Raw genomic sequence first — 24,434 nt, 5'->3', positions numbered from 1 at the left:
TGTTGAATCAAAGCCTTTAATTCAATTTTGCTCCATCTTATACATGAATACGTGCAAATACGTGCAAATACGTGTATCAGTTTGGAAATTTGATTCTATTTCCAACCATAACTTAATACATATTTAGAGTATGTTTTAACATTACCGATGATTACATCATAATTTAGGATGAAATGCATCCCACTTAAAATGTCCATTAAGCATATTGCATTGTCTTGAACGGAACTAATGATGTTTCTATAATTGTTGGATTCTACATTCTAAACAAATGATTTTAGTCAATTGCAAGGAACATATTTGTCTACGACAAAGTAATCAGAAACCGATCAGGGATTTACGTCATAATTTCAATTTTCTGTCCATCATTATTGTACCCAGTCCATAATCGGTAAAACGAACGATCCCAAGCAGTTTCCGAATGGAAAACACTCGCGTGTAATACTTCTTATTGTTATATGTATAACAAGCATTTTTAAGTGGTAAATGTTCTACTGCGATTATTGATCGGGAAAACAGTCTGGTGAAATAAAATAAAACTTTCAAAATAAGCGAATAAATCACTACCATCATATACAACCGCAAGTTATCCTCGGGAAAGGGTTTGATTTGAGAATGGTAATCCATTTGTATATATTAGATACAAATAAAAATGTGTTTTTATGAACGGTTATCTTTTAGTAAGACAGAAAAGCTACTCGTTCACAACATTTTAACATTAATTTGATTTTACCATTGTTATTGAAGATAGCAATAAATATACAAAAATTATCAATAACATGAAAGATGTAAACGATAACATACACAAGGAAAGTAGCAATACACCAGTCTCTCCATCAAACCAAGCTGACCAGAACTTGCTAACAAATGTAAATATTTAGATATGTTAGAGTTTGTACAACTACATATTATCAAATTTCATTGAACATAATTGGATTTTATTACAAATAAAAGGCAATTTTTTATCTTTAATCAGATTGCAAATACTAATGAACGGATGATAGTTAATAATACCTGCATATTGATTACAAGCTGCATTCTAATACCTAATAAAATTAAACCTTATACAAATGTACTTCAATCTCTGTAAGTAACAACGATTAAGCTTGATGATATCTCTGTTCTTTTAGAAATCGTCATCCCAAATCACCTGATGATATAGGTATTTATCGTCTGTAAAGAGAAAAGTTTAAATTCCATAACAGTTTCTTAGTCCCACAAAAAAAATGAAGAAAGCATAAGAGAACAATCGCCACTGTACCAAATAACCCACGAAGATTGATTTCATGACAAAAATGTTACTGTATACAATCTTAACACTTGAGTTGCGTCATAGTGTTGTATTCAGTATGTATAATGCCCATAACCAAAAACACATGCAAAAGAAAGCGAATTTGATTATAATTAATTACTCCATGTAGAGTGTCGAGATTAACATCTGTGCTTGCCAAGGCTGTAGCGAAACCATCATGCAAAATGAAAACCGACAGGCCAAGAGTTAGCACCAAGTACAAAGACGTTACAAAGGAACCACACATTAACAGAGGACGGTTACACAGCATACAATATTTGTGTTGTCTTGCATTTCGCATTGTTGGCAAACCGTACGTCAACAAGTGTCCAGTTATATTCAATCAGACTTAAAGAATATGCCGTGTCAGAAAATGTTTACCAGTCATGGGCTTCTTCACTGGCATTTGTATGTAAAAATGTCAGTAAACCAAGCACAATACTTAAAAATATTGGATTACGCCATCTCTAAAATATCATATTACAAAAAAAACAACGACAACAAAAACTATAAAGCTAAAATGTGATACCAATATTGCACCAAAATTAATAGGTAACAATGCACCTATAGAGAATATAATATTTTTTTATCATCGATTTAAATAAAAGTCGATTAAAGCAACTTAATCTGAATTAAGGATTTTCGAGCATTCGAACTCTTCATGAACCCCGTACGTGGAGTGTAGCGCAATCAAAGGCCTTGGCTAGCAAAGATGGGACTTCGCCGACTCCCATCCCTCATTTCTAAACGAAATATTGCAATGTTTTCACTAACACGACACGTTACGTAACACGTGTGTGGGCCACACATAGCGAAACCTCTATATGCTGGCTATTCAAATGGAAACAACAAATAAAATTACCTGTCTGCCTACTTATGCCAGGTTATTCTGTAAGAGAGAAAGATTAAAAATAAAAAACATATTCTACAAAATTAGCCATCGACGGCAAAACTTTTATCAACGGACTATTTAAACAAGACCTTTAAGTCAAATTTATTGGAAAAAGTAGTTTGTAATATTCCGAGTTCCTGTGGTTATTTTCAAAATTTAGAACAGCTCTCTATAGAGGGTTTACTCCATCCCAAATTTAAACGAAAACATACTAGATTATAGACACAGGATATGTAACAGTGTCTTCAGTAATACCAAATATACATGTATTTCACGAGTGTGGCTAGTATTTTGATATTTTCACGAGTGCGTAGATGTATTCTATCTTGCATCATGACGTCATATAACATGTGGGAGAGCTATATGCAATCTTAATTTTCCCAAATTGTCGTTTGAAAGTTTGATTGGTCAAATCAGGAAAAAAAAGGATATTTTTCACTAGTGATATTTTTGTGATAAAATATTACTTTTATAAAATGAATTATTTTCTATATTTCACTGGTAAAAATGTAATAAAAATGTTTATTTTGTACACTTATTCCAGTTTAACGTTTTAACACACATTAAGTAATATTAGTCTAAAATCTTATTCTTGAATTCTATTTTCTTGACAGGAAAGTCGAACAGGTCAAGATAACCTTCCGAGTACAAACACTCATATGGAACAATGTTTGTATTAGAAAACAGTTCCAAGGACAAGTCGGTTTTTATCCAGACACAGCCGAGCTCTATTATACCGACAGTTCTGTGACCGTAAGGTGTTAAGTGGCTAGATATACTTAAGCAACAGCTGTTCCTGTAGGTTTACGTCAACAATAGCGTGAAGTGATGCACAGTGACTAAATTAAGCCTGATGATACACATTTCCAACAGATTGTTGGATAGGAGGAAGAGACTTAATCTGGGCGTCTGCCACGTGTTGTTCTTGGACAAAACGGAAAACTATGGAAGTATCTCGGAGCAGATTTAGATTGATAAATTGATGTTGGTTCAGTCATGTACACATGGAAGTAGGCTATGGCAGTCCTACAGCCATTCAGACCAACCGACAGACATCCAAAGAGCTGTCGGCTTCATCTCATACGACCACGTAAACCATGTCCGGAAGACTGGCAACGCCAAGAGCTGACCGTTCATACTAGAAATCACTAGTGGTACTATTTCTCATTCTTACTGTATATCGATGATGCAATTATCAGAACCTCGCGATGTATAGTAACAAAGCGAGTACACATATCCCCCCGTGTTTAACTGTACAACACTGAACAAGACCCAAGACCCTATGCAGAGCTTGTATGTCAGTTTCTGACGGAATTGACTAAAGAATGATACATCACTGTCACATGTGATCTTTAAAGTTTCTTTGTTATTGTAATAATGACCCTTTAAATCAGACAATGGAATAAAATAATAAATCATACATCTTTATTATGCTAATTTGTCTTCAGTATATTGATTAACAGTTAGCATACCCGTTACATACAATCCTCACAAGCACACCAACCAGCACACAGTATTAAGGCATTGATATACATATGTATATCATAACATACAGCAAATGAGACAGACATAGAACAACATTTTCGAAACGAAACACTTGTTTATGGATATTTTCTGTAAACATAACACCCAAAATATGCCATCATGTATTTGAATAATGAAATACATGTATATTGCTTAGTATTGGTGAAAGAGGTTGTATAAGTACGTAATATGTTGATGTGATATTAAATGATATGAATGAGAATCATTTCAAATCAAAACTGTACTATATTTGTGTGAAAAACAAAGTACAAGCAATATATTCTCGCAAGAAAAAAAATGAATTCTTTACCATTTTGAATTTTGCTAGTGGAATACATATACAATGAGTATTGGTAACAAAAACATCTTTGTATGATTTCTATAGCGTGTTATATAATTAGTATTAGACTATTGTGTATGATAAAAAATCCTATGTCTTTTTTTTTCTCAAGTTCCCGGTACACAGAAAATCTTCACAACAAATGTGATTTTTCAATAATGCAATAAAAGTTAACACTTTCACATGAACATTTTCTATAGGGAAATTAGTCGAGTCTCTCTGCCATTTTGTTACAGAATCAGTTATAACGTGACGTAATAATTCTTAATTACGACGGAAATCCCCGAGTGCTTCCTGAGAAATGTCCGTCTCCAGTCGGATGACATGGATGAGGTAATTCTAGAAAACGCCATCACAAAAGAAAAGGCTATTCTGCGAATTGGTTCTAAATCGTTTTGTTTTAAAAAGTAATGAAATGCATCCTTTTAATATCTATGGTCCAGTCCCAAACGATGCCATGACGCACGACAGCATTTCAATCCTTAAATGTTCATAACCAGTAGTTTATATAATAACATTGAATGCCGCTGTTGCTTTCATTGAAATTAAGTTGATATCCAACAATGAGTATATTATCAGTCTCCTCATTCAATAATGCAATTTGTATAAATATTACAACAAATGTATATACAAGTGCTTGACGCTTAATATGGGCCCGGGGTAATATTCAAATCCCCAATAGCGGCATCGTACATAGGATCTACGATATTCACGTGAAAAATTAAAGTCCAATTTTAATTATATAAAAATACCTTATACTGATTTCACTCTCATAATTGTAATGAAATGGATATTGAAAACTCATTAATATTGTTCTGATAATAATTACCTACAGATTTTCAACAAATAAAAACTGCATTCCTCGCGTAATATTCAAGGTAAAAAACTCTTATACTTTTTTTCATAACACATTATATAAGTATATCAATAACAATGGATGATGTTATTGTGAGGATATATCTTTTAATCGTGGATTCTATGCGATCACATAGTGTGAATAAGAGTGAGGCGTTGATACCAACTAAAGCAATGATAACATAAATCTGCGTATAAAGTATAGAACCTCGCCCAAGTTGTATCTTAAGTTTTTTTTTTTTCAAACTGACGACATACAACTAATGGAAATGAAGACGGGGGATATTTTTCTTGATTAAAATCGATTTAACAAAAGTAAATGGTAGTGTCGCAGTGTGTTTAGAACGTTTATTTGCAGACTTGAAAGTGAGGACATTTTGAAAGTTTAGACAAAATATCTATACTGAAATGACATGAAAAAGATATCCACCGATTTTTTTGTAGAGATTGACAATGAAATGCATCAATCTTGCCAATACAAATAGACTTTCCATTAAAAGTATTATCTAAAAAAAAAATCATCTTCTTGATAGTGTCATTTTATCTTGAAAGTTTTAGACATAAAACAGAAATTTCTTTTCTTTTCTTGAAAATTTATTTTTGTCTTTTCTTTCTAAAGAAGTACAAAAACTAGTCTTGTGAAATCTTTGGGATAGACATTTCCTTTAACATCTTAAACAGAAGTTTCATACAACGAGTCGACAACACGATGAAGAGGAAATCCAGTGTCAGAACTAACGTTTAATATCTACATTTATTACAACATATTGTTTTTCAAAATATAAAACTATGTACAATTTTGTTCGAGGCCTTTGGCTTTGGCAACGTATTGCACATAACCTTATCTGCTATCTTTGGGTGTTAAACAATATCCATATTGACTTTGTCATAACATGTACACGTCAGTTTGATGCTATATGAACACCAACTTATGATAGTAATTCATGATTATCACCAAACTTTTAGTCTACTATGATGTCATCCTTCATAAAATCAAGCTACAATATTGTTTTTACTGATTTTCCTCTACCTCTATGTACAAGATTGCTTATCATGATTTCAGCTTCCATACCTTTTATGATTAAATAACAATTATACATCAATGACTCTCATAAATTAAACATAACATTCAAGGTTACACACTCACACACATTCAAATCATCCAATTAGTACCACAGACACTCTTTAAGTAACACACAAGTAAAACATATTTCAAATTGTTTGCTGAATAACAAAACGAATGAAAATAGTTTTGTATGAAAATCATAAAATAGCAATTTCTCATGTTTTATGTTTTAACACATGGCACTAGGATAAAAGTTCTTGTATCTTATAAAATATATATGATAAACGGAATTCACCTGATCCGATATCAATAAGCCAGGCACATCAGACATGCCATCTGACATTTAATGCAATCAATTGACTATGTAATATCTAATTTGTCCAAATTTAGTTTGATAATTTTTAACGTTTGTAAAGTTAACTTTACAAATAGGTGTTAAATTCATTTTAGCATTTTTCTTTCTAGCAAGCCTTGATAAAGAATTTCTGGTCATTTATTAATATGTGACGGTCCATCAGGATTTATGCCCGATATCTTTCTGTTAAAAGAAATGATGAACTCGTTTAATCAGCATCAACAAACTGGCCATGCCCCTGGCTTTCAATTTTGTCATGACATTATCAGGGTGTAGAGAAGATATATCAGGATACTTTTTTTACATACCTCAAAAAAAAATCAAAGATGTCCACTGGCAATTAAGTTCCTAAATAAGGAATTTGAACAAGCTTTTGTAGCACCATCACTATGAAATGTCCTCATTTGGACACGTAGTTGGATTGATGCCTTGTCCATCATCATTGTCTTACAAACCAATTACAGGTTAATAGTAAACTACACTTATGCAGATTCAAATTTTGTGAAGTTGAACCTGCATTTTGCAGCGAAAAAATCACAAAGAATACTAGCTGTAGCTTAATCACAGCTTAAGAGGCAAACATACATTAAGGCAGTTAATTTCCTTACATAGCATGGCCTTTCATGACCTTTACACGACCTTCAAACATTCAAAAAGTCTGTATTTACAGCATGCATTCCGAAACTGACCATGATACAAATGAGATAAAAAGTCACAAAAAGCTGTTATACCATCGAGTTGGATTCCCCTAGTTTGTCTGCAATCTGAAAAAGAAAATGAAATAAAATTGATAACTGATATTGTTGTTTTAATGTCGATATTATGGACTATCAATACAGTCTGTGGTTTGAACAACATTCCTCTGATCCTGAGTCTGTAACCAAAATGAGTATGTGAGTATTGGGTCCAGACTATACTTATGAGGATACATTTATGTAGTTCTAGCACCACATACTCCATTACTATATTAATCGTATCCATCTAGGCTACTCCTTGACATTTCCTTCCTCACTATGGAATGTTCTTATTGTCATCAATCTTGTCCATTCTTCTCTCTCTCTCTACCAAGCCCACTTTATATTTTACCATTTATAATGCCATTAGTTTTCCCTCGACCATGGTCATAAATCTGGTGTCTATGTCATCAATACGTTTATATCATATCGACTTCTCCTTTCCTTAACACCCTCCACCCCATCCTGATAAGTCTTCTGTTTGGTTACTGTGATACTGGTATTAATCTGCAAAGTTCAACACTCAAATTTTGTGCAGTTTATGTTCTTTTTCCCCTTCTTTTTTCTGTATTGACTCCTAACTAAAGATGTTTGTTTTATATCTCCCAGACCAGTGTTCTCACTTAGTCTTCAGAAAGGTAATGTATTATATAAAACAAGACGATTTAATGAATTGCTGGTTTAAAATTAGACTATACAGTCAGTTCAAATTAAATAAAAATTATCAGGCTGTTTTTTTGAGCAACTGGTTTTTAATGAGAACATATTGGTGTCATGAAGTATGGCTAAGACATGCATATTTATCTCCCTTTGTAAATTAGGATTTAACCACTTTTTTTTAGCTTACCGATCGTATTCCTGGCAGACTTAATAAACTTCCAAGGACTGGAACACGTCGTAAAAAATTAATAACAACTGGAAAAAACCCACTGTAAGGGAAAAAATGGAAAATTTTATCATATAAATAATTAATAATAATAAGTAATAAATATATCATGAAGAGTTTTTGCTTTTTTGTTGTGAAATATGTGTCCTAAATATCTAGAGAAGCATTTTATTTGGTGTAGGTATGTTTCACAAGTGATATAAAACATTATAATCAAACGTCATGTAATATTGATGTAACAGAAGTGGAACGCATGATTAATTTAATTTAAATCTCTGCCTCTGCTAGGGATCGAACCCGGGACCTCTGGCTTACTAGTCTTACGCTCAACCGATCGAGCTAAAGAGAAGATCTCCCTAGCCGAGCGGTATATTGCGGCTAGTTTTTACCAGGGTTACATACTCCCCCTCCAGGAGTGAACTCGTCCTCGAGTTTCCAGGGGTAACAGCGATGCTTTCGCAAGCAGCGATGAGTATCATTCCCGAGTCCCTACATGGGTGCCAATGTAACAGAGCGCATGATTAATTTAATTTAAATCACTGCCTCCGCTAGGGATCGAACCAGGGACCTCTGGCTTACTAGTCTTACGCTCAACCAATCGAGCTAAAGAGAAGATCTCTCTAGCCGAGCAGTATATTGCAGCTAGTATTTACCAGGGTTACATAGAATTTACTTAACTTCCCGGAAAGGTCTGCCACAGCAGATATTTAGTCACAAAGTCTTACCTGAATAAGAGAAAAAATCCATACATTTCCACACACATTCCAATCACTGGCCAGCCAATCAGAACTACCATGATTCCACCAATGAAAAATCCTGTTGCTTTCAGTTTATGTTTTTGAAAGAAAAATTTCACAGTTCTTTCCAAACCAATAACAAATGCTAGTCCACATATGAAGAGTATCTGAAAGATCAATGTTTATTTATATTGATCATTCCAGCAATAGCCGAAACGATATTGTCCTTATCGTTTAAAAATTCATGTTATTTTCAATACAAAATGATCAAATCTTCTAAAGGACCATTCATGATATAAAATTTCAAATAATGAGTGATCACCAATAAATTTAAGGCCATGCCATAATCAAATTGCCAATTATTTCCTTGATTTTGGTCTCATTTACCTCAGGATCAGAGAAAAGGGGGAGGAGAAACGCCTTAGATTATTTATCATCCAGGTGTACAAGGTTTGTTGGACCAGAAGGTTTTACCATGGGCAGGTAGGTTATACAGTGGCAATGGTATATATAAAACAATAAAATAAAAATAATTATAAAGATGAGATACTGATAGAGTAACTACATTTTAGACACATGCTAGCTTCATTAACTTACATTTCCAATCGCCAGTAAACCTTTATCAAAGAAAAACAGGACACCAAGGAAAAGGAATGCTACTCCAAATCCAGTCAGGCCAACACCAATTTCTGTTGTAAGTAAAAAATGTATTGATATGTATATATGTAAAGTTCAATTCAATTCAGTACATGAAACTCTTGATCTAAGAGGTAATAATACATACATAACATTGCATACATAATAGCTTGACAATCTTTTAGGTGACAGCTGGATTAAATGTACACAAATGAAATGTGAACAAAGGGCCATAACTTACACATGCTCAGGCCTAGGTGGGTCATAAAGTATGCCTGATATCTCCTAAAATGCATATCCATCAATTTACTATTACTTCAAGTTCTTATCTATAATATCTACCAATGTAACAGGGACAGGTAAATAGGAATGGCCATATAGCAATGTCCAAAGTCTATTCTATCATGTCCAGTTGGATCGCTCTAATCTATTACTGGAGATTGTCCAATGCACGTCCAATACATTGTATATTCCTCCATATTTTTGTAGATCTGGACACATGCAATTCCTTATTGGAGAAACGAGGCTGCATCATGACAGACAGATTAAGCTGTCTGGTTGAGGGCCAAGATGACGTCACATGACCACTGGTCAGGTCCGTAAGAACTTGCACACAGATATGGAATTTTCATCAGCTTTTAAGGTCTTCAGTTTCAGTACTCATTCTTCACAGGGCATCCAGTTAACCCTTGAATGTTAGCAATATCAGCATTCAAATAACTTTCATCTGAGAAATCTGAAGGGTCAAAACATAGGTCAAACAGACAAATCCTTCAATCTCAAGAGTCAAATCTGATTTAGGGGAGTTAAAACCATTCTCTCAAGGGTCTACTGGATGCTGTGCTTCACCTAAATTTATCCAGTCCCTATTTATGATTAGGTCCATATAATGATGTTTACTGGACAGTTAACATGGTGACCTTACCTTGGTATTATGTAGTATTATGTACAATGTATACTGCTACAAAAGTATTTGAAAGAATAGAAAGAAATTGACATTTTCATGTCATCTGTCCGAACTTTCATACTGACTGTTTAGAGACAATTGTACCCTTTGGTGATTTCTAGTTATTAACTGAATAACAACAACAAAATGTATGTATACTCAGTATATATATATGTAGTCGATGTTTATAATCTACGTATTATATTCGTTCTAAAGGATATTTTATTCTAAAAGTTCAAGGGGTAGTAGTGTGCACTCGTCGGGATCGAACCTGGGACCCTCAAATTACTGGTCTGCCGCTCTACCGACTGAGCTAAAGGGAAATCCCCCCTACTACCCCGAAGCTAGAAGGCGACGATACAACTATGTACAGTATTTACAATTAAAACCCGGCCTGCTACATTATTAATATTATTCAATTTATAACTACAAATGATATAATCTACAACATGTAACAATATTTCGGGGTGCGAATACTATAGGCTTCTCAGTAGTATTACATTGTTATATTCTATGCCTAAGCCTTACGACACGTCGTCACACAAACCAAATGGATTATGTTACCGACTGGGAACATTGGTTACGCCTTCGACCTGAATTGAGAAATATGATGATAAAATGCTAACACGATTGTATATTGATAGAAAGTAAAAAATAGTATCAATAAATCGCTTTGTAGAGTAGTGATTATAATTTGAACTGTTTATAAACAGTGACCAGATGACAACACATTTGTTGACAGTTGTTGATATCGGCATTTCCGTCTAAAATTGTGAGTAGAAACACTGAACAAAGCTCTTAAAGCCAATGTTCTATGATATATACGAGACAAAGAATAATTAAAAGCATTAAAACCATTTTTCCTTACTCTGAAAGTCTGTTATTTGCATCATATTGACAGTCGTGCTGGCCAACTTCTTTCGCCACGATGTCGCTTGTTAGGACTAAATCTAATCTTATTAGTAGGAGAACTACATGCAAAGGGCGGTAACCAATAGTTAAACTGAAAAGCAAGTTTCGCGGGACAATTATAATTTTCCATTCACTGCATAATTCATCCGTTACAGAGCAGATATCTGTATATGCCTAATTATTTCATTTTTCATTGCCTATACGATATATATATGTGTGTTAGAAAAATGATGGTTCAAGAAAAGAAGAAATTCAAAACAAGGAGATACGAGACTCCACTAAATTTAGAGACTCGTGAGCTTTTGTATTTGTGAACTGAGCCATTACAACCACTATATCACTAATACCATACCAGCAGACATATGTTAACTTGGAGATATATTTTATCAGAGGTCTACTATTTGATGTAAAATTAAGTTAACTTTTATTTCAAAATTTATTGCTATTAAACTTGATGAAGCAATGTAAATTTATGTATTTGATTTGATCGGATGAGTACCTTTGGAGAAAAATTGCTTAAAAAGCTATATTCGATGTAAAATTTCCATTACTTTGTAACAAAAAATAAATAAAAAACAAATCAATGCCCGTGGAATTTATTCAGCCTTTTAACAGTTTAAAAATGAAAAAGATTGGACGAGTATTTTTGTAGAAAAGTGGTTCGCAATAAGGTAGTATATTCCGATAATATTTACTACAAACACTAAGAATCCATTACGTAAAATCAGCGATTATTTATGCAAAAATTCACGAATTTGCTTCAAAACATTTTCTACAAAATCTTAACCATTGCCTGTGGAATTTATTAAGCTTTTTAAAGATTCAAGAATTGAAACTATCGGAAGAGATTTTTTGGAGAAATGTGGTTCATAATAAGTTAGTGTAGTTAACTCTATGCCATCTCGCTACGTCGTTACTAGCAGATAGAGATAGTTTCCAATCCCTGTATGTACGTCCCCGAGCCCCACTCGATTTGCACTCTTCTCCTTCTAGAATATATCTTCCGGTCACTCGATCTGTAGCTCTTCTGCTTCTTGAAGATCTTTTACCTCTTCCGTCTCGAAGCTGGAATATTTATCTTCCAAGATGGCGGCGACCATGTTTTAAGTGTGCGAGTGACGAGTTTCACAAGAGAAGGATTTATGACACATACATGCACATGTTTGTGTCATAGTGTTTGAGAAAACTTGTTTATTTTCTCCGCGCAATCTAGAGATGTATTGTGGGGTCGCTAATTTACATGTTCAAAGTTCAGGTGCTGATCCAGGATTTTCAAAAAGGTGGGGGGTTCCAGTAATTTAGCGATAATGCGAGCGCCACAGGCGCGAGCCCATTTTTTCAAATTTCAAGGCTATAAAAAAAATTTCCTCATCCGAAAAGGATGAAGACCTTTTTAAGTTTAACGACTAATCATTTTGTCTACATCATTTGTTATAAAAAAAAAATATGCCATTTGCGCATTATGTTGATAATAAAATGATTAACAAAATTGAGTTTTCTTTGTTAATTTTTCCTATTGTGTTTGCCAAAAAGCACGCGACCATGTTCCTCCTGTTCCAACGACTGACAAAAACCTGCTCACTGTCGGTAAGGCGGGAATTATGAATTTTAAAAAGGAATTATAGCATTTAAAAAATTTAAAAAAAAAGTAAAAGGAATGTAAATATAAGCGCTGAACTGTTTTTGTGTGGTATTTATGATCTATTTGAATGCCAGAGCTTTGCAAGCCGTGTAGTCGAAGAAGCAGTAATAGATCAAATTCTGCAAAACAAGATTGCTCAGAACACGAAAATATCTACAAGTGTACACGCCAACTGTTTCCAGGAGTTTCTAAAAGAAACTGTCAATAACACCTTCACTTGGAATCGTATAAATTGAGCGACCGGGATCACAGGAGTTTGTGATAAAAATGATATTTCATATCTTCAGTTTATTTTTGAGTATCGTCATTACTGTTTATTTTATGGTATAATAAACAATTTATGGCCCTGGATGCAGGGTAATATGAAGGTTTGTTTACCCTCAGCTCCCATATTTCCCTCGGGCAAGCCCTCGGGAAATATGATACCTTCGGGTAAACAAACCTTCATATTACCCTACATCCAGGGCCATAAATGCATAATGTGCTAACGCACAACGCACATTATGTTGCTTGCTTGCAAAGCCCTGGCATTCAATTAGATCATAAATACAAAAACAGTTCAATGCTTAAATAACAGTAGCTGTTGAACAAGACATAATCAATTTTCCCTAATTTAATATTTTACTTGGTAGTACTATATGTACGAACATTTTTTTCGTTAGATGTTAGGCAACAAAAACATATGGTGATGAGACAAATTCAGATGCAGTGAAATTAGTGGCTGCATATCATGACATTTTCGGGGTCTTTTGACAGAGACGTATAGCTGATATACACGTCTCTGCTTTTGGTAATATTGTTGAAAAGATATCGACCAAAAGAAAAAAGTTATCGCCCAATAGACAGCCAGCCGGTCGGTCGGACGCACGGACATTGAATTGAGATCCACTGTCTGAATTTCTCACACATTTATTTGGAATCAGTTAACGTTTAATTAAAAATCAGAATGTTAGTATGTCCCGATTCATGAATGTGGTTCCGGAATTTAGCCAGTTCCCAAGAATAAACAAAGCGCCACTGTAACGTTGATCAATCAAGAACATGCCAACGCCAATGGCGAACGTAAACAATTTTTCGAAAGCGACATGATATTCGTCAGGTAAGATATCCGGTGAATACTAAGCAAAAGGACGTATAGTTTCATGGAAATTATTCAGAAATTTATTTCGAAATGTACTATAAATATGGAAAGGCGTTGATGCCGACTGGGTTGGAATTTCGTACACACCTGTCGGCCTCAGACAGTCAGACCAGTTGTCAGAACGGTCTGAAATGAAAACAGGACTTGTCATTCTAGTGAAATAAGACTGTTGAAAGATTTCATTTTTCATGTTTAATTGAGATGAATTCTAATATGAATGAAGGCAAAGCCTTAGAAGAGCGCAGCTATAATCACCTGACTTACCGTTAATCAAGAAGGAAACACAGGGACCCGAGAATTTTCAGATATTTATTTTTTTTTTTTTGGGGGGGGGGGGGGGGGGGGGGGGGGTAATTTATTTCAAATAATGACACAACGCGTCTGCAAAGTATACTATGTACAAGCTAGGCCTATATGAGGTCCTAAACCAATACATATAGACTGTTAATTATACATCCCCGATTTAAAACAAACAAAAAATAAATAAACAACAAGTAGTGTGCTTCCGTAGGGATCGAACCCGCAACCCCCGGTTTTGCTAGTCAGCTGCTTTACAGTCTGAGCTAAAGGGCTAGAAGGCAACCGAATCACTATATAAACTATTTACAATTAAACTTGCGACTTATATGTATATTATCTTTTGTTTTATGCATGTTACGTGTATTTGTTTGGGTTTTGTTTTTGTTTTGTTTTTGAAGCACGGACATATATTAGTATGTACATGTATATCTAAGTCTGTGGTTGAAATAACAAGAAGCAAAATCACTCACTTAGACTATTATATGAGATATATTATAAACATGCATCGAGGTTTTTAAAGGCTTCATTTTCCACAAAAAGAAACAAATGATTAAGTCTGTTTTCTCCTGTGAATTTTGGTATACTTAACGTCCTCAATGTATGCTAAGACAATGAGAACTATAATGTGGAAGTTTGTAATAGAACATCATATAGATTTTGGAAAGTTAGACTTATACAAATAGAATGGAATCTCCTCATTCATAAATGTTTTGATACACACTGTACAATGATAACTTGTGCTATATATTTTTCACGATGCCTTGTTAATCATAATACATATATAATGTATCTAGTAATTTAAGGTCAGGGTGTAAAGAGGTCGACACAGTAAGATTTTTTTAATTATGAAGTTTTATTAATAAAATACAAGTTTTGATTTTTTTTAGGATAAGTAAAATGGAACAGTTACTGCAGTTAATACAGTCTATGTCCGCTTAAAAAATACAGAAGATATTAAATCAATTGTTTCCCTTTAATTATCACATATTTCACAGACATCTGGAAGACGAAACTCTTAAAATATATGCGCTGAGAAAGCGCGGGAATCAGTGGCAAAATCTTTGACGTTGACTTTTTATGACGTCACGCTTGACGACAATACAGCACCATTCTGAATGGGATGTTTCAAGTCAGTAATGTGTCCGGGTTTTCGGTTGTAACATGGAAAGTTGTGCTAACAATGCTGTTATCTAAAGATAATACAATTAAAAACTGTTCTATGTAAGGCACATATGCAGCAAAATAACCTCTTATTCTACTCTCGCATCCAATTTGATCAGTAAATAGATCAGCATCGAAACAGGGAGGGTTCCGATTTAGGTAACCAACGAAATATCTCAAGCTAATCAAATTTGCAAAATTCGCATTGGTAATTTTTAAATGAATCCGACCTTTGACATGGGTTGTGTAGATATTTCAAGAATTAAGTAATTTGAACTAACTTTCAGTTATTTATTTCGACGAGAGAAAAATTAGTCAGATCTCGTCGTGTAGGGAATGAGATTTCAAACATGGCTGCCTCTACTGGAGGAGCGCGACTTTTCCCGCGGGACACGATTTCAAAGTTGAAGGGTATAGAATTGATTGGAAATATAGCTTACACACGTGTTGTCTTAAAGAGAGCTTTGCTCTCGCGCCCTTCGGGCGCGATGAGCTGCGCTCTTATAAATACTCATGCCATCGATTTTCATTAAGCTGTTAAAATACTGTACATTCCCAATTTCGAAATAATCATGCAGTACATAATGTAGGCCTATTGACAAAAAATAGCCCACTAAAATGACCATCCAACTAGGAAGGATCTCATGTTTGTGTCATCGGTGTGGAAACACCGAACTGTAACTAAATACTGCAACATAACCCTGAAAATATTAAGTACACTCAAATAGAAAATTTAATCCATTCAAATATCCACAATCACATTTCGAACTGATCAGTTTAATATATGCAGTTGTCACCATGTTAAAGTTATGTGTTTTAGTTGGAGCGTGTAGTTTTTAATAGTATTTGTTTTGCTAAGATATCTGCTGTACAGTAGATCATCGCAAGTACTTGTCATCTTTCCATTTTTTGATTGAGAAATGACTGAAGGAAAAGGACACTTAGTCATACATTTGTAAATTGACAAGATAAAAAGGGATAACTTTGGCACTATAGAATAAGAACTGATTAAAAGAAAGATAAAATAAAATACATGTTGCTCTTCAAACCAGGATTACCCAGAAAACCCCCTGGCTTATTTTCTAACTATTATTAAAAGACACATAAAAAATCAATTTTTACAAAGATATGAATGAGCTTGTGTATGAAAAAATTCAATAATTGCAACAAACTTTGTTTCAAGTAAAATTGAATTTCTTTTGCGGTGTACATCTAGATTCATCCATGGTGTTACGAAAGGATCACTCTGACACAGGTGTATTAGCATGCCCCCGTCAGGTGTGAGTGGTATGATGGATGAAGAAGCTCTCATAGAGGCAGAGATTCAGCAGCAGCTTCAGCAACTTGATGTAGAGGATGATGATGATAATCCTGGCCAGTGGGACAATGTTGCAGTTATTCCTGCGCTGCAAGATGATCGAGTGGTCAGTCCCCAGGAGGAAGACATCGTGAGTACTGCATGGGTAGATTAGGTAGATTATAAATAGAGTTAATCGTGCGGCTCAGTAGTAACACACTCACCTTTCACCTGGTGACTGGGGCTCAATTCCCCAGTTGAATGTGAAAAGGTACATTGGGTTGATCTGCTCAACCAAATACATGCACACTTCCATCTGGGCTCGACGTGGGCCAAGAAGATCAGTACTGAGGCGGTAATTGGTAAAAATTGATATTATTGTTTCACAATTGTTGTAAAATAAATAATGATAATATAGATTCAATTCTCATTGACTCTGAAAATCTGTTTTACTGACATCTTTATCAGAACAAACAAAAAATACACACATTACTTTAATTACATAATAACAGTTATAATTCCAACTGTTTCTTACTAGCAGAAATAGAGTCACCTGCTGACCTAGTTCTATGATGAGTACCTGTCAGTCTGTAGATATATTGTTATTACTCCATTAGATATTTACCATAATATGGCCAATTATCTCTGTTCTACCATTGTCTAGCAATAAATTTGCGCCTGGCACGCAGTTCTCTGCTTATAGGTGTTCAAGGTGTTTATGCATACAGTACAATAATAATTATCTGAACATATACATTCCCCTGCTTCTACTGAATGGTAACATGTAGTCTGAAATAGCAAGGGCTGCAAGGAATAAACAAATGTATCATTTATCAGTTTCTTTAAGAATCAACTCAAATGTCTGATGTCCTTTATCAAGGTTTTATGTCATGGAATTTTAACTTTTTTTTCTAGGACATTCCACCAGAAATGGACAATTACTTCAGACTTCTCAACAAACAGACAAGGGCATTTGAAGAGGAGCTGGAGGAATGTGACGACCTCATCAACTATAAACATGGACAGAGTAAGTAGAGGAAGATCGGTGGACTTGTGACCCAAAAGAGCACTGTACTGTGACTGAACATTGAGTGGGATCTCTAAACAAAACCTTGATTAATTAAGCAGTTAATGATGACCATAATCTGAAATAACTTGGGATATTTGGCTTTTCTATGAACACATCTACAACATTTTTTACATTATTCACCTTATTATGATTGGCTGTCCAATAAAACCCAAACTCCTTGTCACATAGTTTGTACAGTCACATTCCAGATGACAAATACCTTCTACATTTCCCTGAGGACTTTTCTAGGTATGCGTCGGAATGGCTAGTTGGTGACACCATCTACTGCAAAACTTAATTTCTTTTTTTTTTAGTCTCAGCAGTCTGTTGTCCAAATATTGGTATATTTCTGTTAAACTTATATCAGACAAAAATTATAGTGGAGTTGATCAGGTGGTCTCCTTATTGTTGTTCAGATTCCAAAGCCATTGTAGCTGTAGAAGACCTGGAACTGTTGAATGAGGTAGCAAATGCACAAGGTGAAGACCCAGAGGACCTCCGCAGGAAAGTAAGTGTGTCTAGTCACTCCGGAAAGTAAGTGTGTCTAGTCACTCAGGAAAGTAAGTGTGTCTAGTCACTCAGGAAAGTAAGTGTGTCTAGTCACTCTGGAAAGTAAGTGTGTCTAGTCACTCAGGAAAGTAAGTGTGTCTAGTCACTCAGGAAAGTAAGTGTGTCTAGTCACTCCGGAAAGTAAGTGTGTCTAGTCACTCTGGAAAGTAAGTGTGTCTAGTCACTCCGGAAAATAAGTGTGTCTAGTCACTCAGGAAAGTAAGTGTGTCTAGTCACTTCGGAAAGTAAGTGTGTCTAGTCACTCAGTAAAGTAAGTGTGTCTAGTCACTCAGGAAAGTAAGTGTGTCTAGTCACTTCGGAAAGTAAGTGTGTCTAGTCACTCAGGAAAGTAAGTGTGTCTAGTCACTCAGGAAAGTAAGTGTGTCTAGTCACTCAGGAAAGTAAATATGTCTAGTCACTCAGGAAAGTAAGTGTGTCTAGTCACTCCGGAAATTAAGTGTGTCTAGTCACTCAGGAAAGTAAGTGTGTCTAGTCACTCAGGAAAGTAAGTGTGTCTAGTCACTCCGGAAAGTAAGTGTGTCTAGTCACTCCGGAAATTAAGTGTGTCTAGTCACTCCGGAAAGTAAGTGTGTCTCGTCACTTCGTAAAGTAAGTGTGTCTAGTCACTTCGGAACTCATAGTTCTTAATAAACTAAAACATCAGAGGTTTTAAAAGCATATAATATTTGTATACTGTTATCTAGTATTAAGGTCAATAAAGACTTTATGTTTCGTATTGTGTATGTACATCAGATTTTGGAGGAGATATCAAGGACAACAGAGGATATGACTGGTGCTGACCTGGAAGCAGAGCCCATTGTGATGGCTGGTATTGGTGATGGGCCGGGAAACCAGGAACCGGGTTAGTCATTGTCTAAACCCTCCTAAGAATTCAAAAGTTTTCTCTGTCAGGACAAAACAAATCTCAATCCAGAAAGTATATTCACCAGTTGAACTCCACAAGTTTTCTTTGTTAGGAAGAAAAATTCAAACTAGAAAATTCTGCCAGTTTTTATATTTCACTGATAGAAATGCTTTTGATCATCACTGGGTCTAATCTAATGTACCTTTTGTTGGAATGAGAAATTAGAAATGATAGCCTTATCGTGTGTTGAGTGCAGGTAATACCTTCCCCTGTATAATTATGTATGTAAAGGTATTGAACAGCTTGTATGCACAATCTTATTAAAATACAGATCATTATTATACACTATCTTATGAGATCTGCCGGTGGCTAGTAAGGGGTCATGTTCAGTTGACCTCAATTCTTACCATACAACAGGATTTTTGCAGCCAATCAAAATGCAGCTACTATACATATGCCTGTCGTGCAATGTGTGCAAAAGGAGCAGACAATCAAAACAGCTTTTGAAACATTGAATTAAGTCTTATCTGTCTGTATTTTGTTACTGTATCTCCTTTGAAGGTTTCTGTTATAACAAAAAGGAAGTCCACAAACTACGCCTATTTTGTCCAATAAATACATCACTTTGGAATCTGTGAAGTGGTTGGCAATGAGCACAGCCATCTTATTTGGTTGACCTTCGGGACACTCGAATGTTATCAATTCAACAACGACCAACCGTGGCAGGTGCCAAGGTTCTCTGTCAAAGTTTGCCAGTAGTGTTTTGATTGGTTGGTTGAAAGGTCATCTGAACATGACCCCTTCAACCGGGCACCATCAGATCATCATAATGTAGTGTATCCATAGCCATGCATGACACAGAATGCCCCATTGATAAATATAGCGTGATAAGTATGAGATGGAATACCTTGGCAGTGATAACCGTGGTCAGATTTTGATTTGTGATGTTGATTTTCACCAGGAATTGATGATGAAAAGGCATTGGTTCTGGTCGATGAAAGACAACTGGCTTTTCAGAAAGAGATGAGGGAACAGATTGATAACGTGGAGAAACAGTACAGGATTAGAGAAGAGAGGCTGAAGGCTGTAAGTTATAAGCAAATGCACTGTGTGTTTCTCATATGAAGGACATAATACATGATAGTATATGATTTCAGAACAGAAATTACAAAAAAAAATAGCATAAAGTTTTGTTTCAAAGTTCTTTTAACTGAAACCATAGACTCTCATTGCTCCATTACTGCAGCTTTTTGTAATAATTTTTGTAAAAGTTGATTTTTTATACCTACATGTCATGTGTTCCTGATGGCATCCTGTCTGTTACCCTTGTCTGGAAATGTGTGTCATTATTTGACATAAACATTGTGTTATAGTTAAAATGTTGCATTCAGTAGATCATTCATTATATATATAGACTCTGGAAGAAGAGAAGAGGGTATCAGAGATATACACTAAAGAAGTAGAGGAACAAAGACAACAGAAACGTCAACAACTGGAGAGAGAGGTCACCACTTTAGCTAAAGAAAGACTGGTGAGCTTTTACCACTTAAAAGATCTAGAGATAATATAAAAACATTTGAAACATTCATGTTTATCATTGTCTCAAATTGCAAATTTGCAAAGCTCAATATGATGAAAATTTTACTATTTTATTTCTTGATTAATAATCAAGCATTTTTACTGCAGTAAAATTTTCATGAATATTCATGAGTAGAATCGGCAACACAACCTAGTTATCAATAAAATGTCCGTATTAACATAGCAGGTTTTATTGTTGATAGTTAGGAACCACAAAAACAAAACAAAATTAAAAAAAAATTGAAATGCTAGACAACAACATTTGATGCTTTATGTATCCATAAAAGTTTGTACCACAAATCTATCAGAATAGCTTTGAAACCACAAAATGAAATGATCCAGGAATTGTTCATGTTATAGAGTAAGAGATGACTGTCTTCGCTTCAAATTAAAGCTATATCCACAAGCTAATACTGAATGTGATTCACCTGGCCATGGTTAAGGGTGTTGATTGTGTTTTAGGTGGAGCAGGAGAGATTGGAGGAGGATGAGAGAAAAACCAATGAACAACAGAAGAAAGCACTGCTACAACATGAGGTACAGACTGTATATCTGACAGACTCACCATCATCTGGGTTTATTTCTCACAACATAATTCTTCACAAAAACAGCTTTTGGCTCAATTTATAGGATAATTTCATTTTTGAGAGTAGACTAAAATTGCAAAAATGCATATGCAAATTTTCTATTACATATCTTTAAAGTAAAACTTAACTGTTGGAGAAAAATAACAGTTCTTTAAATTTCTAACTTCTACAGAAAATAAATCTGTTTCACTTTCAAATTATTTAACATTTTAAGGGTCATTGTATAGTAGAATTCAGAATACCCCTACCATCAATTGATGGTTCTAGAGTTCCGGTATCTTACAGTTCAGACCAGTCCTTCAATATAATGATGGTTCAGGTGTTCCTGTATCTAACAGTTCAGACCAGTCCTACAATATAATAATGGTTCAGGGGTTCCTGTATCTTACAGTTCAGACCAGTCCTACAATATAATGATGGTTCAGGGGTTCCTGTATCTTACAGTTCAGACCTGTCCTACAATATAATGGAGGTTCAGGGGTTCCTGTATCATTCAGTTCAGACCAGTCCTACAATATAATGGTGGTTCAGGGGTTCCTGTATCTTACAGTTTAGACCAGTCCTACAATATAATGGTGGTTCAGGGGTTCCTGTATCTTACAGTTCAGACCAGTCCTACAATATAATGGTGGTTCAGGGGTTCCTGTATCTTACAGTTCAGACCAGTCCTACAATATAATGATGGTTCAGAGATTCTGATATCTTACAGTTAAGATCTGTCCTACATCTAATGAATTTCAAACGTATGGTTGCCGTTACTTTAGTTCAGACATCTGTAAAGCATGCATGGTGATTTTGTGTGAACTTTTATTGAAATAATTGAATGTACAATGTTTACTGAGATAGTCTTCAAAACGTCAATTTTTTGGTTGTTTTGAAGAAAAACCTGAAGAAGTTAACTGAAGAGATAGAATCGGAACACAAAACATACGAGGAGAGAAGGAAACAGGAAGAGGCAAATAAACAACAGAGAAGGGAACAGGCTGCTACTAAAATACAGTCTGTCTTCAGAGGCTACAGGTTAGTGGTATAGTGGTCTTCAGGAGCTACAGGTTATAGTGGTATACAGTCTGTCTTCAGGGGCTACAGGTTAGTGGTATACAGTCTGTCTTCAGGTTAGTGGTATACAGTCTGTCTTCAGGTTAGTGGTATACAGTCTGTCTTCAGGTTAGTGGTATACAGTCTGTCTTCAGGTTAGTGGTATACAGTCTGTCTTCAGGTTAGTGGTATACAGTCTGTCTTCAGGTTAGTGGTATACAGTCTGTCTTCCGGGGCTACAGGTTAGTGATATACAGTCTGTCTTCAGGGACTACAGGTTAGTGGTATACAGTCTGTCTTCAGGGACTACAGGTTAGTGGTATACAGTCTGTCTTCAGGGACTACAGGTTAGTGATATACAGTCTGTCTTCAGGGGCTACAGGTTAGTGATATACAGTCTGTCTTCAGGGGCTACAGGTTAGTGGTATACAGTCTGTCTTCAGGGGCTACAGGTTAGTGGTATACAGTCTGTCTTCAGGGACTACAGGTTAGTGGTATACAGTCTGTCTTCAGGGGCTACAGGTTAGTGGTATACAGTCTGTATTCAGGGGCTTCAGGTTAGTGGTATACAGTCTGTCTTCAGGGACTACAGGTTAGTGGTATACAGTCTGTCTTCAGGGGCTACAGGTTAGTGGTATACAGTCTGTCTTCATGGAATACAGGTTAGTGGTATACAGTCTGTCTTCAGGGGCTACAGGTTAGTGGTATACAGTCTGTCTTCAGGGGCTACAGGTTAGTGGTATACAGTCTGTCTTCAGGGGCTACAGGTTAGTGGAATACAGTCTGTCTTCAGGGGCTACAGGTTAGTGTTATACAGGAAGAGAGAATACGAATAAAACGTTACAGGTATACTAGTTGTGGAATTGCAATGGAGGGGGCTGTGGGCTAGCTGTATAGCAGATGATGAGTTGGAGAAAAAATACACAAAAATATTGTCTTTCTCTTAAACTTAATTCATAGATCTATACGTTGCATGTTCCTGTTTTTGATAGCTAAAGATAAACTACCTAAAGACAGCTCACATGCGCCTTTATTCTGAAAATGTTTTGACTCAAAATAGGATGACAACTTTACTCAATTAACAGTCTGATCATATCACAACTGTGTAATGTCATTAATTTTGTTGCACCTTCCACATGTGCCATTGATGATTGCGTAATATATAAGGTCCACTCATACAACCTACATGATCTAACAACAGGAAAGTGTTGGAGAAAAATAATTGCAAACCCCTGTGTGATGAAAATATCTCAACCCAAGGGATCAGATTTGTTTAAACAAAATAAAGGTACTCACTAACAGAAAAGCTTATCTGTCTATATCACAAAGGGAGGAAATGGTCTTTTATTATTTATGAACTATAAGTCGGATGACAACAGATATAGGTCAAAGGGCAACAGCTATAGGTCATCGGACAAGATGTATAGGTCAAAGGGCCACCAGATATAGGTCAAAAGGCAACAGATATAGGTAAAAGGACAAGACGTAAGGTCAAATGGCAACAGATATAGGTCAAAAGACAACAGAAATAGGTCCAAGGACAACAGATATAGGTCAAAGAACAACATATATAGGTCAATAGCATTCTTGTATGTAGGATTTTATCTGTGTCTGGTGTGAGAGAAAGATTTTATGAAATAGTATGTTTTATACCAATGTGTTGTTAATTCCAGCATTAGGAAAGAAAACAAAGCTTTAAAAGAAATCCTTAAAGAGAATGTTGAAGTTCGAAAAAAGGAACATGAGGAGGAAAAAATAAGGAAGGCAGAAGAAATGATTCAACACAGAAGAGAGATAATGGAAAAGGAAGAAGAAACAAAAAGGTACATGTTTCTTAAGAAAATTTTTATATTCCTGTTTTTTTTAGGAGGAAGGGAAGTATTTCTCCATGTTCATCCTGTCACATCTTGTCAAAAAAATAGATCTATCATGCCAGCAGTAATGCTGAGTATTAGGATAATTTAAGATAAACGAAATCTCAACTGCACATCTTCTGACTATATTAAGTATCTAATATACATATCTATCTACTTTCA

The 24,434-nt window shown here is 35.2% G+C and overlaps 2 protein-coding genes across 2 annotated transcripts in view; one reads left to right on the top strand and one right to left on the bottom strand.

Moving 5' to 3' along the window:
* Nucleotides 1–11,226, bottom strand: LOC117336046 (vesicle transport protein GOT1B-like). The gene is made up of 7 exons (XM_033896389.1): nt 11,128–11,226; nt 9,275–9,366; nt 8,666–8,844; nt 7,902–7,983; nt 7,052–7,084; nt 2,151–2,177; nt 1–1,170 (listed from the first exon to the last, which is right to left on the bottom strand). Exons 1-6 carry the CDS (start codon nt 11,150–11,152, stop codon nt 2,163–2,165), a joined length of 426 nt encoding a protein of 141 aa, XP_033752280.1. The 5' UTR covers nt 11,153–11,226; the 3' UTR covers nt 1–1,170; nt 2,151–2,162.
* A 2,594-nt stretch (nt 11,227–13,820) lies between these two features.
* LOC117335567 (leucine-rich repeat and IQ domain-containing protein 1-like) overlaps nt 13,821–24,434 on the top strand; it is a 32,508-nt gene continuing 21,894 nt past the window's right edge. The window contains 10 exon segments of the mRNA XM_033895645.1: nt 13,821–13,912; nt 16,632–16,863; nt 17,628–17,739; nt 18,198–18,289; nt 19,084–19,192; nt 20,157–20,281; nt 20,610–20,726; nt 21,236–21,310; nt 22,241–22,380; nt 24,072–24,221. Of these exon segments, the coding sequence (XP_033751536.1) occupies nt 16,681–16,863; nt 17,628–17,739; nt 18,198–18,289; nt 19,084–19,192; nt 20,157–20,281; nt 20,610–20,726; nt 21,236–21,310; nt 22,241–22,380; nt 24,072–24,221 (1,103 nt within the window). The 5' untranslated portion in view covers nt 13,821–13,912; nt 16,632–16,680.

Source organism: Pecten maximus, chromosome 10, assembly GCF_902652985.1.
Source record: "Pecten maximus chromosome 10, xPecMax1.1, whole genome shotgun sequence".
In the NCBI taxonomy this organism is placed as follows: domain Eukaryota; kingdom Metazoa; phylum Mollusca; class Bivalvia; order Pectinida; family Pectinidae; genus Pecten; species Pecten maximus.
Note: the sequence above shows the minus strand (reverse complement) of the source record. Positions and strands in the feature narration are given on the sequence as shown.